The sequence below is a fragment of the Chionomys nivalis genome, chromosome 7, assembly GCF_950005125.1.
Source record: "Chionomys nivalis chromosome 7, mChiNiv1.1, whole genome shotgun sequence".
Taxonomy (NCBI): Eukaryota; Metazoa; Chordata; class Mammalia; order Rodentia; family Cricetidae; genus Chionomys; species Chionomys nivalis.
This window is the reverse complement of record NC_080092.1, coordinates 61507547-61526772: the sequence shown is the minus strand read 5'-3', so window position 1 is coordinate 61526772 and position 19226 is coordinate 61507547. Positions and strand designations below refer to the sequence as shown.

Below are 19226 nucleotides of genomic sequence, written 5' to 3'. Positions count from 1 at the left end.
TAAAAGCTGTTGACCTAATTAAGTAATATTTGGAGTTTTAAAGACCAGATGGTAAAATGCTTGCTGAACCTGTGGTTGGTAAAAAAAAAAAAAAAAAAAAGAAAGAAAGAAAGAAAGAAAGAAAGAAAGAAAGAAAGAAAGAAAGAAAAGAAAAGCAGAATTGGTGGTGTCGGTATCCAGCCCTAGTGCTGAGTAGGCAGAGCCAGTTCTGGGGATTGCTGGCTCTAGGCCAATTTAAAAAAAAAACAGAGTGAATGGAACCCGAGGAATGACACACGCCCAAAGCTGACCTCTGTGCACAAACCAACAGAAGCACACATGCAATCATACATTTAAAACTCTGAGTTAAAAAGATTGGTTTCTGTGTGTCTTTGAAGGAGGTTAATGGTGACAGTACACTCGAATACAACATTGTTTGATTAAGTAACTGCTTTCGTCAATGCCATTCAAGTTCTGGTATGTTTGGTTTAAAAAAAAAAGAATCATCCTTTAAGGTCTGATAACTGCACATTTGAAGTAAGCCAAAACTTACTGTTCAGTGCAGCGCCCTCCTGGAGGCCTGCTCTATAGCATGAAAGGGTAATGGCTTTGTTTGGGTTTCTCTTAACAGTTTGCTAGATTTCAGATAAACTGTTTCTTTATAAAATGTAAGAACTGTTTATTTCGAGAACTTCCAGCTTTTGCCCGTGTTTATCCCAGTTGGGTGAAGTTATTGAGAAGTACCATCACTGTGTGAGAGTCACAGCCATCAGTCACACTCCTTTCTGACTGACAGTTGAGGAAAAGCTGTTCAGCACATGGGACTCCATGTGTCGGCTGATGGCTCTTCCCCAGCATCGCTGACTTCTCAATTCGGCACAGTGACACTGCTAAGCAGCCAGCACCTCAGGCAGGGACCCGACTTACAGATGATGACATTCTAAGCAAGGACCTTTTAGACCAATTCGTTGTGAGTGAGCTGAGACATTTTCATATTCCTCGTGACTGTATAACATTCTGTCTATCTTAATAAACAGAAGCCACTGACCTGTAAGTAATAACAACAGCAACAAAACAAAACAAAATCCAAACATTTCCTCAAAGCATGTAACAGAAGGACCTAAATGTGTAAAGCCCAGAAAATGAGTAGGAACTAGATCACCACTAGGTTAGAATGTTTGACATTTAGGAGATCAGTATTTGCTTTGACGGTTGAATTAGTCAGGAGGAACCCTAGAGGGACAGAACCAAAAGAATGAATATTTGCTAAAACAGTATTTTTTAGATTGGCTCACACGATACTCTCTGGATAGTCCAGCAATCCATGCAGGAGCCTGGAGAGGCTGAGAGCCCAGTAGCTGCTCAGCCCCTGAGGTTGGGTGCCTCAGCAGTCCTAGTCTGGTGCTTGAAAATTCCTGGAACTGCTGGTCTTCCTTGGAAGCTTGAAGAAACAGAGTTCTGGTGTCAGCAAAGGAATGTAGCAGTGGTTGTGGCTGCAGCAGCAACAAAGTGGCTGAGTTGATGCAAGATACAAATATGGAAAGCAAAGCTTTACCCTTGGACCTCCTTTTATCTAGACTGCCACTAAAAGGTCCTGCCCACATTTGGGTGGTCTTTTCAATTCAAATAGCCCGATCAAGAAGATCTCTCACACAGGTACCCAGCAGCTTATCTTTTAGTGGATTCCAGATGCAGTCAAGTTGACAACTCCTATTAGCCATCACAGCAATTTAATTTAAATTGAATATTTTCCAGCTGCTCCAGGGAGGTTCTGAGCAGATGCTGCACTCCCTACACCTGCAGAAATCCCTTTCATCCTACAACTACATCCGCGTGGGGGCACAGCTGAAGGTGAGTTTCTTCTTTGAGAGTGGAGAGGCGGCAGAAGGAACACAAGCTGTTCACCCAGTCCCTCTGTTGCCCTCAGGCAAATGAATGTCCTCTGTTCTGGCTTTTAAAATTCTCGGTCCGAAATTCATTTAAATTTAAGATTTATTTAAACTTAAATTTAAAAACACCACTGAACTGAACACCTGGCTAAATAACCTTGCATGGCTGTCTTCTAACAGAAAAGTTCCTCTCCCTCTATTTAGGGTTTTCTCTTAATATGTAACCTGACTTAATTTATCTGAAACCATGAGAACACTGAGGACAAGGATGACTTCTCCGCAAGAGTTGGTGTGATTTGGCCAAAGGCATGTTGCTATGACAAAACAAAATTACAAAGCATTTTGATTTTTTTCTCCCCACTTTTCTTTCTTTCTTTCTTTCTTTCTTTCTTTCTTTCTTTCTTTCTTTCTTTCTTTCTTTCTTTCTTTCGGTTTTTCAAGCCAGGGTTTCTCTGTGTAGCTCTGGCTGTCCTAAAATTAACTCTGTAGACCAGGCTGACCTCAACCTCAGAGATCCACCTGTCTCTGCCTCCCTAATGTTGGGATTAAAGGCGCTATGCCACCATCACCCAGATTCCCACTTTTTTAAAATATTGATTGCGTTTATCCTAATTTTTCCTTTGTATTCATCTTTCAGAAGGACCAATGTTTTCCCTTGCCTTGTGTGCAAGCTCTTGCATACACATCTGCAGGCCGCTTCTGGCTCCTGTTTAGTTTTTTCCTAGTCTGACAGTCAGGCTAACAATGTGCTGGCTGATGAGAGTGCATAAAGAAGTAAATGCGGTGCCCTAGTCCCTGGAAGCGAGGCGTAGAAATGCAGAAGCTGTGCAAGGCTTGGGTCGCAGTTTTAACTGTTGCTTCCGGAGGGGTAAAAGTATACATGTTTGGACCCCACATTTCTGTATTTTTAACTTTTCTGTAGTAAAAAGTGCACTGCTAGCAGGGTACAGTGGCACATACATATAACCTCAGTACCCAAACGGCGGAGATAAGAAGATGCTGAATCCACCTGGGCCACACAGCCAGACCTAGCTCAAACAAGAGAAAGCACTCTTGATTTTAGCTGGATGAAGCATAAAAAGATCTCAGTCAGAAAAGGATGTGGGAGGTATTTTTATTTAAATTATTATTCCACTTAAGCTAGTTATACCCTTATTACTGGCTTAGCAATATTTTTATTGCTGTCCCTAGAAATAAATGATACTTAGGTTCTGTAGTTAATTTTCTATTATTTGGCATTTAGGCTTGTGGAAATGTTTGACTGAAAATGAATTGAAAATAAAACAGTAAAAGGCAATGGTCCAACGTTCTCAGCATTGCCAGAAGTACTATATAGAGAGGATTGTGAAATCAACACTTATAGATAGTAGCTGAGCTATTCCTTTGTAATCAGGCCATGGTCTTATTACCAAAATTACTTCGGTCTAAGTCATGTATCTTAATACTAAGTTAATATTTTAACTTCTTTCTAAATAAAATTCATCTTTGGTACTGTTTTTATTGGTTTTCCATTTGGACTTTTTCCTTCTTTTTTTCTGACAAAAACAAAGAATATGTACTCTTAGTCAGAACCTAAGAAAGAGACTGGCTCAGTGGCTGGAGAGGTGACTCAGCAGTTAGGAGCACTGCAGAGTCTTACAGAGAACCCTCATTTGATTCCCAGCACCCACATGGTAGTTCAAAAGCATCTGTAACTCCAGCTCCAGGAGATCCTATGTTCTCTTCTGGCCTCCATGGACACCAGGCACATACACGGTACACAGAAGCAAAATACCCATACACTTAATTCAAAACAAAGCAAAACAAAAAAGCACCAAAAAAAAAAAAAAAAAAACCCTAGGATATATGCTTAAATTCTACCATATAGAGATGATAGTTAGTAATGACTTGTGTGTGTGTGTGTGTGTATATATATATATATACAAAATCATTAACAATAAACCCTGCTTAGACCTATGTTTATTATATTACAGTATAATCACTTCCCTCATACAAATATGAATTGATTTTAATGTTCATAAAGTGTTACATGTATTTTAATTAATCATGTACAGTTAAGATACTGTTGGTCACAGGTAAGAGAAAATCCAGACAAGAGTCTCCTAAAATGGTAAGGACTCCGCTAGCTCTGTATGACAGCAAGTGTTGGAATGCTCATAGCCAGGGCCTCAGCAACATTGCTAGAGACCCGGGTGGGGTTTGTGGTTTTCAGACTTACAGCTCTGCTTCCCTCAGTAAACTGGCTTGGCCTCCTGGTCTGTTTTTGTTGTGGTTGCAAAACGTCATCAGCAGTCCCAGTATTCACTGCAAAAAAAATGCTGTCTTTGCCACCTTACATACATACGTCTCCCTAGAGCCCCTCCCTTTACACAGACCCTCATATGCTTTTCCTCCTGCCTCCTTCATCACAGTAGCATCACATGCCTGTGGCTGACCACTCACTTGGTAAGGGGAAGAAAATGTGTGTCTCAGGGTTTCTGCTGCTGAGATAAACACCATGAGCAAAAGCAACTTGAGGAGGTAAAGGGTTTATTTCATCTTCCAGCTTGTATCCCATCACCCAGGGAAGCCAGAGTAGAAACTCAAGGCAGTGCACATGCCATGGAGGGGTGCTGCCTACAGACTTGCTCTCCATGGCTTGCTCAGCCTGGTTCTCTTAGATGCCTCGGGATCACCTGGCCAGAGGTGGCGCCACCACAATGGTCTTTGCCTCCAAGTCAATCACTTGTTAAGAAAATGCCCCACAGGCTCACCTGCAGGTCATTGCTTCTCAACTGCAGTTCCCTTTTCTCAGGTAACTCTAGTTTGTGTCACGTCGACCATAAACTATCCAGGATAATGGCCATGATCAGTTTAGAACCGTGAAGCCTCCAGAGCTGGGAGCGAGCCAATCAGGGATGAGCTTGAAGAGGACTAGACAAATCTTATGTTAGCACTAGTGAAGTGACAGAGGAATGGCTGTCAGGGAAACAGCCAGCGATGTCCTTTTATGGGACAGAATTATAATCTCAACATGTAATTTATAATGGCAATATCTGATATTTTAGTATTTTTGGTATGGTATAGACCAGAAAACAATCTGTAAGAAACGTGTTACTTGGGAAGTAGAAAAAGACAAGATCTCCTGAGTAAATTGGGAGCATAGGGACCTTGGGAGAGGGTTGAAGGGGAGGGGAGAGGCAGGAAGGGGAGCAGAGAAAAATGTAGAGCTCAATAAAAATCAATTAAAAAATCATAAAAAAGAAATGTGTTACTCTGTGTGTGTGTGTAATTTTTGAGGAAAGTGAGAAAACACTGACAGGGATAGCAGCTTGCCTGGTTGTGCCTAGGACACGAACTTGTGCTCCTCGAGGTTTGCTTTGTATGTCCTTCTGTAGGAAGCGAGCATCAGGTGAGGGCACCATCCTGGCAAGAGGAGCAGCTTGTTGAGAAAAGAGTTAGTCCTGAGCTGCTTCCGGGAAGACTTGTAAAATAGACAGTTGCCACTCTACTGTGGAATCTCTTGGCACACTGGTATATCCAGTCCGGTGGCCATGTCTCCCAGGGCTGCAGATTCACCATGGAGCTCCTCCACTCTGGGTATAAGCTGTAACTTACCAGACTCTTCTAACATGAGAAAAAGAAAAGCGTATAGTCCTATTGAACTGCTTGCTAAGTGGCTGCTGCTGGTGGCTTTGCTCTGGGTGCTGCTTTTCCTAACCTGGGAAACAAGAAGCCTGATTATACAGTGTGAGAACTGTTGCCAGCCTACACTAGAGCAAGGAGCTGTGAGAGAGCTGCAAATGCAGTGACCAGCCGTGCACTTTACAATTCCCACATACAACATTTTCATGTGTGACTTCAGTCCCATGCCATTGCCCCGGTGGGACATAGAGCTATGGTATTCTGTGAGCCAACTCAGAACAGACGCTTCCAGAAAGGTGCATGGTGCTTATTTAAGTGACAGCTCTCAAACACAAATGGGCCTCATACATCTAAACAATGTTTCTACCACAAATTAATTTTGATACTTACTTCCCTCAAAGTGACTTACTACAAAGGCATCAAGACTTTGGCTGAACACTTCTGTTTTATAATCAGTGCTCGTGTGTAATGTCTGTGACTTAAGATTTTGATGTTCATGCCTAGTCCTCCATCAATGATGCTGCAGAGTTCAAAGTCGTCGCCGATGCCATGAAAGTAATTGGATTCAAACCTGAGGAGATTCAAACTGTGTATAAAATTCTGGCTGCTATTCTTCACTTGGTGAGTAAGGACTCTCAAAGTACATTGTATCCCTGTGGATACAGTGTACTCTTCCAGAAGATTTTGTTCCTTGTCAAAAGTAATTTATGTTGTGAAAATTTTGCTTGTGTTCTGAAAAACGTACTCTGATTTTTTTCATTATTTTATATTTTGAGAGGTTTTCTAAACCACTGTAGAGGCTATGCTCATTTCATTGTATTGTGATATCCTCAGACCTTGACTTCAGCACCAAGCCTAAGGGTGATGGCCTCTGAATCAGATGGCTGCAAGTGACCTCCAAGGCCCAGCCAGCCCATCTGAGGCCAGCACATAGACCAGAATGGCAAAAAAAAGTATTTGTAAATATGACTACTTAAAAATACAGACCCTCTATCAAAAATGTATGCTAAGATGGAAGAATAGACATGTGTATGGAAAAGAGAGTGCTAGGTTTTCACATATGACATGTATGTTTAGGAAGGTAGGTACAAGCAAGGTCAGAAGCTCACTGGACTTGGTGTCTTTTGTTTTTATTTTTGATATAGGGAAATGTAAAATTTATAGTAGATGGTGACACGCCACTCATTGAGAATGGCAAGATTGTGTCTGTCCTGGCAGAATTGCTCTCTACTAAGACAGACATGGTGGAGAAAGCCCTTCTTTACCGGACGGTGGCCACAGGCCGCGACATCATCGACAAACAGCACACGGAACAGGAAGCTAGCTACGGCAGAGACGCCTTTGCCAAGGTGAGACTGAACTTGATCTGTGGGTTGCAGCCTAAGTGAAATCCTGTGAGGATGTGTTCAGACCTCTCAAGCAGTGGGCTAAGGGTTTTTAGAAACGGAGACTTTCTGGCCATCAATGTCTCAGTAAAGCTCCTGGCTGTGAGTATCACTGCTGGAAAAGGAAATAGACCAACTATGGGCATGAGGGAGTCGACGTTGCTACCTCAGCAAGGTCGGCACCACTGTGCCTCCCCTGCCTCGTTTTCTGCTATCTTCAGACACTTTTACTTATTCCAGCATGCTCATCTTTTCTTAAGCCTCCTGAGTCCTTCTCCCCTTTCTGCTTCTAACCACAGGGGCTGCACACACCATTGCCTGAGCACAGAATGAAGTCACTTCAGGGGGCTGGAGGGATAGTTCTACAGTTAAGTACACATACTATTCATGCATAGGACTCCAGTTCAATTCCCACCACCCATCTGGGCAGCTTAACAAACTACCTGTAATTCCAGCATCAGGAAAACCAACACTTCAAAAAGCATCTACGTGCACCCACATACAGACACACATAGTAATTTTTTTAAAATCACCTCAGGGGGGCTGGAGAGATGGCTCAGTTGTTAAGAGTATTGCCTGCTCTTCCAAAGGTCATGAGTTCAATTCCCGGCAGCCACATGGTGGCTCACAACCATCTGTAATGAGGTCTTGTGCCCTCTTCTGGCCTGCAGATATACACACAGACAGAATATTGTATACATAATAAATAAATAAATATTAAAAAAAAAACACCTCAGACAGTGTACGTGTGTTCCGTCACCCTAACCTTCCACTCCTCGGAGACTATGACTTTGTGTGGACTTAGTGCTGTTTCCAACAAACTGTGTGTCTAAGTGCTCAGCAAATATTTGGTGAGTGAGCGGATAAATTCCTAAGTAGCCAAGGCCATTTGCGCATAGCTCAGAGTTGGTAGAACAGTTTCCAGAGGTGAGAAGAGCAGATGTGTCACTGACGGAGAGAGGCATAGACACACATGCCAGGAGAATAGTCTTTTTCAAGACAGGGTTTCTCTAGCTTTGGAATTTGTCCTGGAACTAGCTCTTGTAGACAGGCTGGTCTCGAACTCACAGAGATCCACCTGCCTCTGCCTCCTGAGTGCTGGGATTAAAGGCATGTGCCGCCACCACCCGGCTGAGAATAGTCTTACAATATAAACAGTAGCCAATAACCTCTGTAAAAAATCCTGATTGCTTGCTTCAGTTTGGCGTATATCGTGTAGATGTTTCTGTAATAGGGGATACACATTTCTCATTGTTCCACTTAGGTGATACTGTGTGTGCTGAAGAGTAAGAAGAAGGGATGGAAGACACATCCGAGTCCATCGGAGGGACTCATTCCCAGACACGAATTTACAGTGTCCTTTCTCTCACAGGCAATATACGAACGCCTTTTTTGTTGGATTGTAACTCGCATCAATGACATCATCGAGGTCAAGAACTATGACACCACGATCCATGGGAAAAACACTGTTATTGGCGTACTGGATATCTACGGCTTTGAAATCTTTGACAACAACAGGTAAACTGGGTAAGATACTTAAAACCCTATTGCGTATTTTTCAGTACTTAAGCCTAACATGTTCCATCTCATGTAGCTTCGAACAGTTCTGCATTAACTACTGCAACGAGAAGCTGCAGCAGCTGTTTATCCAGCTGGTTCTGAAGCAGGAGCAAGAAGAGTACCAACGGGAAGGCATCCCTTGGAAACACGTGAGTACCCTCATGGGGACTGTCTCCCTGGGCTGCCCACCTTGATTCCTCCGACCTTCCTGGGGTCTTGAACCTCCTGGACCCTAGCCTTCCTCCTTGAGATATGCTAATCCAGTTGTGCTTCTCCTGTGGGTGTGATTCCTCTAATCTGAGAGCCTGCCCTGTTGGTGTTCGGTACAGCCTGAAGCCTCATGTCAGCTGTGTAGCTGATGCCACATGACTTCCTGGTTGGTTTTTGTTCGTTAGAGTCTGGCATCACTCAAAGTTCACTCTTTCGACTTAGATTCGATGAATTTACGCCCAGACCTCCCGTTGTTTTCTCCTCTGCTCTGCGGACTAAGTGGCACTGGACACCTCTCCGCTGTTGATGTTTCTGTTCTCGGAATGCTGGAACGCTTGTGCTCCTGTCCAGCTCCACATTCTTCCTTCTGCTGTCACCTCTCTTCTCGTGGCTCTTTGTGAATGTTTGTAATGTTCAGAGGCAAACTGTACCGTGAGATATGGATGGAAGTGACACTGGTCCGACCGGGGCTCATGGCTGAAACACTGGCTCCCGGGGCTTCCTCTGCTCTGCCATTGAACCCCCAGCTCCTGACAGAAGTGAGGCTTAGTCATTCTTCTGGGACATCCGTATTTTTAAAACAATTTTGGGAGTAGACTTTTAAAAACTGGTTTTCTGTAACTTTCTGGTATTTTCTTGTAATTGTTTGTTTATTTTTGTGAGGTTTTGTAATTTGTTTGCTTTGGTTTTTTTGAGGCATAGTCTGATGGTTCCCAGGCTGGGCTTGCACCTGCTGTGAAACCAAGGATGATCTTGTGCTCCTAATTCTACCTCCACCTTATGAATACTGGCATTACACGATTCACCGCCATGACTGGTTGCTGAGTTTATAAAACTGTTTGTATACTCATCAAACAAATAAAAGGCAGTATTTATCCTTTGATATCAAACAGAGTAGCAGTAAAAAGCTACTTGAAATGTCATATTAGAATTATTTTCATATCAATACCTTCCTAATTTTTATTTCTACATATTCATTTTAAAAGAGAGAGTGATATACTAAGTAGCAGGTCTGCCTCAAATTACATCTTTGCCTTCCATCACATGTTAAATATTAGAATGCCATAAAGTTTTATTTATTATATTAGCTTAAATTTTACATATTTAAAATATACCAGAGTTGTGAGCATTATTATAAAATAGAGATGCCTGTTGTTTGATTTAAACAGCGACCTCTCATAACTATTTAAAGTGTAACTCAAGCCAAGCCAGGTGTTAGTAGCACATACCTTTAATCCCAGCACTGGGGAGACAGAGGCATGCAGATCTCTGAGTTTGAGGTCAGCCTGGTCTACAGAAAAAATTCCAGAACTGCCAGGGATACACAGAGAATGAATAGATAGATAGATAGATAGATAGATAGATAGATAGATAGATAGATAGATACATACATACATACATACATACATACATACATACATACATACTAGATAGATAGATAGATAGATAGATAGATAGATAGATAGATAGAAAATATAACTCGATTGAAGTTATGTGAAGTTTTTAAAGAATAAACCTGTTGTTTAATATACAGTATAACTGAAGGTGAGGGGTTTTTTTAACCATGAATCTCATCATAGAACCTGTTATTCAGATGTGATTTGGAGATACTTATCCAAAATATCCTTTGAAGCTGATTGTGGTGGCACATGTATAATTTCATATGTAATTTCAGCACTTCAGAGGCTAAGATATGAAGATCCCAAGTTTGAGACCAGTTAAAGCTATGTAGTAAGAGCTGTCTTTTAAAAAAAATGAAACCAAACAATCAGAATACCTCTAGCAATCAGAATATCAAGCTCCACAGGCTTAGTTGACAGGGGGACAAGTAACAGCTGCAGTGGTGTCTAATTCAGACACCTTGGAAAGCTCAGTAACCCTGGAGATGATGGGGTTTGGAAGAACTGAAACAGATTGTATCATGAAGGGAACAGAAGCCAGCTCCTGGGTGACAGAAGCAGCATGTTGATGTGCACCAGCATTGCAGCCTGTTTCCCTCGGATCCTCAGACTTCTAAGCATTGTGATTCATCGCTATAGAACATTTCAAAGGTGTAGGAGGGAAATATAAACTATGTGCACCCTCAACCCAGTCTTGGCATTTCTGCTGTGTTGCCCTCCTCCTGCCTCTGTGCCTTCCTCGCCTGTGCCAGGTCACATTGAGTTACTCAGATGTCACGTTACTTCATCTCTGATTTCCAGTGTATCTCTCTAAGAAATAAATACTCCTACAAAGGCTGTAACCATAGTTCTGTGACCCCACCCCAAAAATTAATAACAATTTCTTTAATAGCACCTTCTATTTCTTAAGTTGTTGTATTGTTGTTGATGGTAACCGATTTCTTGATTGGATCCAGATAAGGATTTTGCATTAAGATTGATTGATTTTAGCAGGGCGGTGGTGGCGCACGCCTTTAATCCCAGCACTTGGGAGGCAGAGACAGGCGGATCTCTGTGAGTTCGAGACCAGCCTGGTCTACAAGAGCTAGTTCCAGGACAGGCTCCAAAACCACAGAGAAACCCTGTCTCAAAAAACCAAAAAAAAAAAAAAAAAGATTGATTTTGATTTGATTGATTGACAGGTTTCTCACATAGGTCTGGGCTCATTCCTTCTCTCCCCATCCCTTTGTAATCTTTTCTTGAAAAGGGGGAGCACTTTGGCTGTAATGAGCATCTTTTCTGGAAGGTTTCCTAGTCCAGATTATGCTAATCCAGTTCCTGAAGTGTTATTAATACATGTCTGTGCACCTGTGTGTTCCATGTACTGGAAGGTAGATCTAGTGTGTTGATGGGTTCAGAGTTAGTTTTTCTCCACAACCTGTTTCATGGCCTGTGTGTGAATGCCTATCAGGAGCTCATAAAATCTAATTATCCCTCTGATTCATTCTCTTCTAAAAGTTTACAATTTTTTTTAATTTCTATTTTTATTTATGCATATGTGCACCATATGGTTACAGGTGCCGTGGAGGCCAGAAGAGGGCATTGGAACCCCTGGAACTGTAGTTACAGGTGGTTGTAAGCCATCTGGTGTGGGTGCTGGGAACTAAATCAGGTATCTCTGCAAGAGCAGTAAGTGCTCTTAAGCACTGAGCCGTCTCTGGAGCCCCCACAGATCATTTTAACTATTGAAAACTTGACATTCTAGTGAACTCTCATAAAGTTAAAATGCAATTCAATTGTTTATGTGACACTTTCTAAAAATATATTATATACATTATATGTTTTATATAGACATACTATACTGAAATTTAGATTTTTATAACAAATTTAATTATAAAGTTTGTTATTAAGATTCCACAGGCATAGGCAAGAAAACTGCTATTAGAAGTGTCTGTATTTGGAATGAGGATGTGACACAGGACCTCCATACCCATAAACCATCCTGACACGTCTCTCCTATCTCCTTGTATACCTTATAAAAAACTCATGGGCATTCCGGGTTACCAGAAGAACCTGATTTTGGAAAGCATGCTTTAAGCACTGTTAAATTTAAAACCAAAAGTTACTAGAATCTTTAGCAAAAATCAGTGGCTTCTAGGAATATAGTTGGAATTTTACTACATTAAAACTTACTTTTATACTCCTGATGTCTGAAATGTCAGCTGGTAATAGATTCCTGCATTTGTGTATTTTAGGATGTTTCCCTAAAGGTGGAAATAACTTTTCTCCCCAACTGAAAACACAATAACTCCGCACAATCAGTATCACTATTTAAAAACAGATCTCTCCGCCCAATTAAAGTTACGGGCTAGGTAATTTTTGCAGTAGGGCATCCTATGCATTAGAGGATTTAGCAGCATCCTGACCTTCATCCCTTGACACCTGTAGCATTCCCCAGGATGACAATCAAAACTGTCTTCTGACATTACTAAATGTTCATACAGACAAAATTAACCTCAGTTGAGAATCAATGATTCAGACAAACCAGGAAAGTATTAAAAAAAAAAAAAAAACCTGGGAGGTGGGAATGGGAATGACATGTAATTTCAGGCTTTCATCCCAAAGAACATTGTGTTCTAGACTAGAAATGGAGCTGAAAGCCACAGCAAATAAGTGGCATAGGCCTGTAGATATGAAAGCCTGAAACTGGGGTCCAGTTCTGCCGTGAGTCTGTAGAGCTTTTAAGAGGTAGTGGAGACAATACTTAGTTAGGTTCCTCTGACAGGAGATGGGACATCTCAGCACACAGTACTGAAATGTTTGCACATAAATGGCTCGCCTCCATGACATAGAGCTTGCCTGAGATAGACCTGTGAAGGCAGTTTCTGTGCGGTCCATCAGAGCAGGAAGGTGGTAGCAGATTTCTGGCTACACCTTGTATACACTGAAGTTGCTAAAAAGCCCAAAGTTCTTAACTTCATTTGCTTCATGGAAACAAGTGGAAAACTTATTTTTATCTTTTACATATAATTATGTCTTAATTAAGTTTTTAAAATTATTATTCCCAGAAAAGTTTCAAAAGTGTTAGGTTTCTATGCTTTCTAACTTTGGGAAGTCTAGAGGAAATTCTCCTTTGGATTTTTGTCAGTGCATGTCACGTGAGCAGAACTGCAGATTTTGTGGAGTACTTTGATTTCATTGTCAGAAGAACACCAGATGATATTGTCAGGTCATCTGCTGGCCCTTAGTGGAAACTGTTTCATGATTAGTGGCAAACAGGTTGGGGGCTTGCAGAATGAAGGAGTGGGATTGGGTGTAGGGCTGGGAGACAGGAAGGAGTAGGACAAAAATTAATCACATTTGCCTTAGTCCACAGTCATCCCTGGTGTTTCCTTCATGTCGTAAGGACAGTAGGTCAGAAACCTCTGTTAAAATGTGTGCTCATTTTAGTGCTTGGCCTCACTAGTACTGTCTGCCTTTTTGACATTTGAGTGTTACACAAGTCTGTGAAACAAAAGGAGACACCTGTGTGTCTTGCCCATTGGGGTTCCCATTCTCTTGGACATTGCTTTCTTGTTGTCCTGCAGATTGATTACTTCAACAACCAGATCATTGTGGACCTTGTGGAGCAGCAACACAAAGGCATCATTGCAATCCTGGATGACGCTTGTATGAATGTTGGCAAAGTCACCGATGGAATGTTCCTTGAGGCTCTTAACAGTAAACTGGGCAAACATGGTCATTTCTCCAGCCGAAAGGTAATAATGAGCTATAAAACCTTTGCTCGTTGTTTGACAGGGCAACATTGCTTTACATTAAGTTAAAAGAATATACACCCAAATAAGGGGGAAAGGCATGAATGTCTGGTAAATGTTGTATCGCTATGGTTAAGTTCCACTTCTCTGATACAAAGATGAGACTGACAGAAATCATAACATCCAGGAGAGGGAGCCAAAAGACTGTGAATTTGCTAGATGCAGGGAAAATGAACACGAGTCTTTAGAAAGAATGATGTCATTTATAACCAATAGGTGCTGAGTCCTTGTTCATATGCTAGAATTTTATGCCTGCATCTGATGATTCTGGCATAAGAAATTGCTTTTGTCCTTGACTTTTCACCATAATCCTCATTTACAAAATACGGAATGTGCTCTGCATTCTTTAGACCCCATGACTTGCCTAAAAGTGAGACATTCTAGCTGTCTCCCCTCTTATTATGAAGAAATGCATTCTTTCAGTGTATTGGGTATGCTTCCAACTCTCCATTTTTACAGACTAAACGTGTCACAAATAAACCACATCTGTAGAATAATTGGTGGCAGTTGTGGTTATCAGATTTTTATTCTAGACCTTATGTATAGTATGTTTGTCATTCATGTTTGTATCATCACCCCAGTCTTCCCCACAAATGCAAGCTTGTCTAGTTACCAGACACTGCCAGGAAAGCAAGCCGTGTTCCTTCACATGCTGAAGGGAATGGGCAGGCACTCTGTTCCTCTGTAAATCTGTGGCACATTGCCACTGTCTCATGAATAAATCTTCTTCCTAACTACGTCCCCTTTAGAGTTATGTAAGCCAAACAGAGAAATTCCACAATTAACTAGAGAAGGTGTAAATCATCTTAAATTGTTTCTTGACTGACACTTGTCTCCGGCCAGTTATTTGTGACTACGACTTGATCTTCAGCTCCTGCAGACTGATCTTTGACATTAAGGGCCTCAGTCCCTTCAGCCAGGTCTCCTTTATACCCAAAGGGCTAATTAAATGCCTCTTGTTTGGCAGCTCTAGTCCTTGGTGCTGGCACAAAACTGCACAAAGTAAAAAGAAACCTAAGTCACAGGAAGATGTTTCAAGGGCACCTTTATCCAGGAAAATTTCTGTCTGTGAGGGAGTTTAGAGATGCCCATTGTCATTACACCTCTGAGTTGAGTTCTGGAGACTCATCTACTACTGTACCCTCTAGATGCTAGACAGTCAGTGTTAGTGAAATTACATTGAACTGGTCACAGTCATACTAAATAAATCTTACATAAATTGTTTTTATTTAAATGGTGTCTGTAAGTCTCAAAAATGACACCCCAAATCATTCTTTTTTTTTTTTTTACCCTGGCTATTTATATAACTGAATTAAGTAAGTTGGTCAGGCAAAATAAATGTTTCTCTGTGGGCATGTGGAGGTCAGAAATCAATGCCCTATACCTTCTCTATTACTCTTCAACTTTTAAAAAATTACCTTTATTTATGCATGTGTGCATGTATATGCATGCCTTGGCACACATGTGGAAGTCAGAGGACAACCTGCAGGAATTGGTTCTCTCCACCATGTAGCCTCCAAGAATCAAGCTCAGACACTGTGTCAAGCACCTTTACCCACTGAGCCATCCCACTGACCTTCTAGTTTATGTTTGAGACCAGGTCTTTCATTGAGCCTGGACCCCCCTGACTGAGCTATGCTGGCTGACCAGCAAGCTTCAGGTACCTTCTGTCTCTGCCCTACCAGCACTGGGGTTACAGACATCACTGTACCCAACTTTATGTGATCGTTGGGGATGTAAATCAAGTCCTAATGTTTCTGTGACAAGCACTTCAGCAATCAAGTCACTTCCACAGAACCATCTTTTGAGGATTTTTGCCTAATAAAGGAAAGAAATTATACAGCCAAGCTATCGGGATTTCTAAGTCACTGCATGCCTTAGATAATGTTATTGGGGTATATGGTGAGTCAGGTATCATTTGCTACTGCTAACTGATCAAGTAGACTTACTGTCTCATTAAATAAAAGATTGCTGGCGTGATGGAGAGATGGCTCAGTGGTTAAGAGCACTGACTGCTCTTCCAGAGGTCCTGAGTTCAATTCCCAGCAACCACATGGTTACTCACCATCACCTAGTGCCCTCTTCTGGCCTGCAGGCATACATGCAGACAGAACACTGTATACATAATAAATAAACAAAAGAAAAAGATTGCTGGCTTTTATTTGGGGGATAAAAAACTTCCTTTTGCATTAAAGGTATCACGTGATCCAAACAATCGTAAAACATTTTCAAATAATAACTATATAGCAAAATATAATTTTTGTGTGTTGAGGAAAATCACAATTTTGCAGTTTATCCAAATATAAGAATGGCTTGTGATTTGAGTCTTTTTCCTTCAAGAATTTTGCAAATTAAAGGATTTTTCAAAAGGGTGGTGAAGGGGCAGACTAGATAGTGGACTCAACAGTTAAGAGTGTGTACTAATATTGCAGAGAACCAGAGTTCAGTTCTTAGCACCCATGTCAGGCAGCTCACAACTACCTTAACTCCAGATCCGGACAGCTGAAGCCCTCTCCTGGCCTCTACTGGCACCCATACTCACAATGCACAACCCTCGTGCTCACAGTTAAAAGTAAAGCACATCTTCCAGTGAGCAGGGCGTGATCTATTTTGGCGAGTCCTCTCTAGCTAATGCTTTGGTCTCATACATAGTTCATTTAACTCTCCACTTTTCCAGATGAGTAATTATTAAAAGACGCAAAGTAAACCCCCAATTTCCTCTAATTCTTTATTCATGAAACTCCTGGACATTGTTCCTTTAGTATCTGAAGCCTGTTGTCCTGGATGGATTATGTGCTGTATGACATGTGGATGGGGTGCTATACCACACACTAAATGGTATTGTATAGATTTTTACTTGTCTGCCTGTCTAGGTGCTACTGTAGCAAAGAAAATTAGAGAAAGTCATGAAGAAATCCAAGGCCATATAAAACCTGCATTTCTTAGAGTAGTCCCCTTCAATAAGAAGATATTCAAGTTTACTCTTCTATGAAGAACGCCTAAGCTGGAGTCCAGCTCAACAGGCAGATGAGCCAAGCCACGTGTACACGAAGACATGTTCCTTTCTGTTTCCTGGAGCCTTTCCAGGACTACCACTTACTGGCAACATCATATGCCAACTGCCTACCTCACTGAGCTTCAGTCTCCATGTATGTGAGGAAGACAGTTTGTTCTTTAACAGTAGATTGTGAAGCTGTAGAATGTAGGTGCCTTACAGATAGGAAGCCCTCGGTGTGGTCCTCCCAAGTGGAGCATGGAGGAGAGGGATTTAAGTGTCAGAAGACTTTGCACATCTGTTTCTCAGGGTACCATACTTCTTCCATTGCCTGGTTGCCCCACCTGCTAGGGGCCGTCCTTTATATCCAAGGGCATCATTCGTCAACCTCTGACCACACTGGGCATGGCATAGCCACATTTCTACATTCATTGTCCAGACCTGGCCTCTTGGCCATGTCTACTGCTAGAGCAGCCAGAAAATGGAGGCCAGCTGTGTGCTATGTGCTGTGTGGGTTTCTGTCAGAAGCCTTTACCTTGTCAGCCATGTATTTAAACAGACCTGAATCAGGGGACTGTGATTTCATCTAGATATCATGATTTGTGATGCTTGGTCATATTAATTTGGAATGTGTTTTTAGACGTGAAAAATGTCATTTTTTCAAGTTTATGTCCTTTTTTATCTCTTAGACCTGTGCCTCAGACAAAAGCCTGGAGTTTGAGCGGGACTTCCGAATCCGGCACTACGCAGGTGATGTGGTGTGAGTATCTTACTCTGCGCCTAGCCCAGCATGATGATTTGCATGCAGCCTTACTTCGGAAAATGGGGCTGAAACACTTCTGGTTGTTTTCCTTTTCATGTGTGTGGGGATTTATTTGGGAGGGGTCATTGTGGGGAACAGTATAATTTATCCTCTTGATTTGAAGAAGTGCATAGCTTCATTTCTTCCTTGTTCCTCAGACATTTGGTTTGAGCATATGTTGTGTAACCAGGTGTACTTCCCCGTGTGGTTGGAACCACTGTATCAGTAAACCTTGGAAACATGTTAGAGTCTAGGGTAGACATGTGGTAATATGGATTCTGCCCAATAGATAATATTCTTTAATCATATTCCCCCTGATCTGTACCTCTACTCACTTGCCCTTCTATCTTCCTATTAGCTCCCTTTGTCCCCCTGGACACTCCCACCTCTATTTTCATGCCATCTGTACCTGAAATCTGAGTCCCACAAATGATAGAAAACATGATATTTGTCTTTCTGAGACTGGTATAATTCACTCAATATGGTTATCTCCAGTTGTATTCATTTTCTTGCATATGACAAAATTTCATTCCTCTTTATGACTGAAAAAATCCATCGTATGCACAAACCATATTTTCTGTATTCATTCTTCTGCTGATGGGCTGGTTCTATAACTTAGCTAGTGTGAATAGTTCTGCAACAAATACTGATATTTATCTCTATGAAAAAAGGAAAGATGGGTTCTTCCCGTAAGAAGCCAGCAGGTTAGTGAATATGAGTAGATACATCTAAGTCACAGGAAGGGAGGAGGAAAGGACTCAGCTGGGGAGGCACACAGCATTAGGGAAGCAATGAGGAGTCTGGAGAAATCTTGCTGGAGGAAGAAGTGTGCAAGCAAGTTCAGCACCATAAATGAAAGCCTGGAGACAAGGGAGAGGGAACTGCAGGGCACCCGGTGTGTGCAGGACTACAGGGAGCAACACAAGCAAAGGTTTTACTATATTACTGTCAAAGAGTGTTTGAGAAATAGAATTCCTACAAACTTCATTTTTTATTGCCTTACAATAAAAATAGCAGTTGACATGGAAGTACCAATCAGTGTGAAAATTACCTTGGTGTATTAGGTACCAGGTGCTTCTGTAACAAGCTATCACAAACCAGTGACTTCACACAACAGCTGCACTGGGGGTGCTGATGCACACCGTTAGTCTTAGCACTCAAGAGACAGAGACAGATGGAACTCTGTGAGTTCAAGGCCAGCCTGGTCTGCAGCACTAGTTCAGGACAGCTAGGGCTGTTACACAGGGAAACCCTGTCTCAAAACAAACAACAACAACAACAAAAAACAAAAACAAAAAAAAAACAACTACATGTTTTTATTAGGTAAAATGCTCACCTGGCATAGGTCAGGCTACCAGCACCACAGAAACAAATACAGAAGCAGAAGTTTGTGTTTTCAGTAGTATCATAATTTGGGAAGCAGGAAGTTCAAAATCAGGTGATGGCAGGGCTTTTCTGGAGGCTTCCCTCAGGAAGAATCTGCCCTTTTTTTGCCTTCTGATGCTATGGGCATTCCTTGACTTGTGGCCATCTCCTTGGTACATTGCTCCATCCTGAGGGTTAACCACCTGCCACTGTGTTAAAAGAA

At 41.7% G+C, this 19226-nt stretch overlaps 1 protein-coding gene across 1 annotated transcript in view; it reads left to right on the top strand.

The window, feature by feature from the left end:
- Nucleotides 1-19226, top strand: part of Myo1d (myosin ID) — a 302318-nt gene that overhangs the window by 90408 nt on the left and 192684 nt on the right. The window contains exons 6-12 of the mRNA XM_057774656.1: nt 1735-1830; nt 5997-6113; nt 6638-6841; nt 8250-8395; nt 8472-8586; nt 13614-13784; nt 17526-17596. Of these exons, the coding sequence (XP_057630639.1) occupies nt 1735-1830; nt 5997-6113; nt 6638-6841; nt 8250-8395; nt 8472-8586; nt 13614-13784; nt 17526-17596 (920 nt within the window). The remainder of the gene's footprint in view (nt 1-1734; nt 1831-5996; nt 6114-6637; nt 6842-8249; nt 8396-8471; nt 8587-13613; nt 13785-17525; nt 17597-19226) is intronic.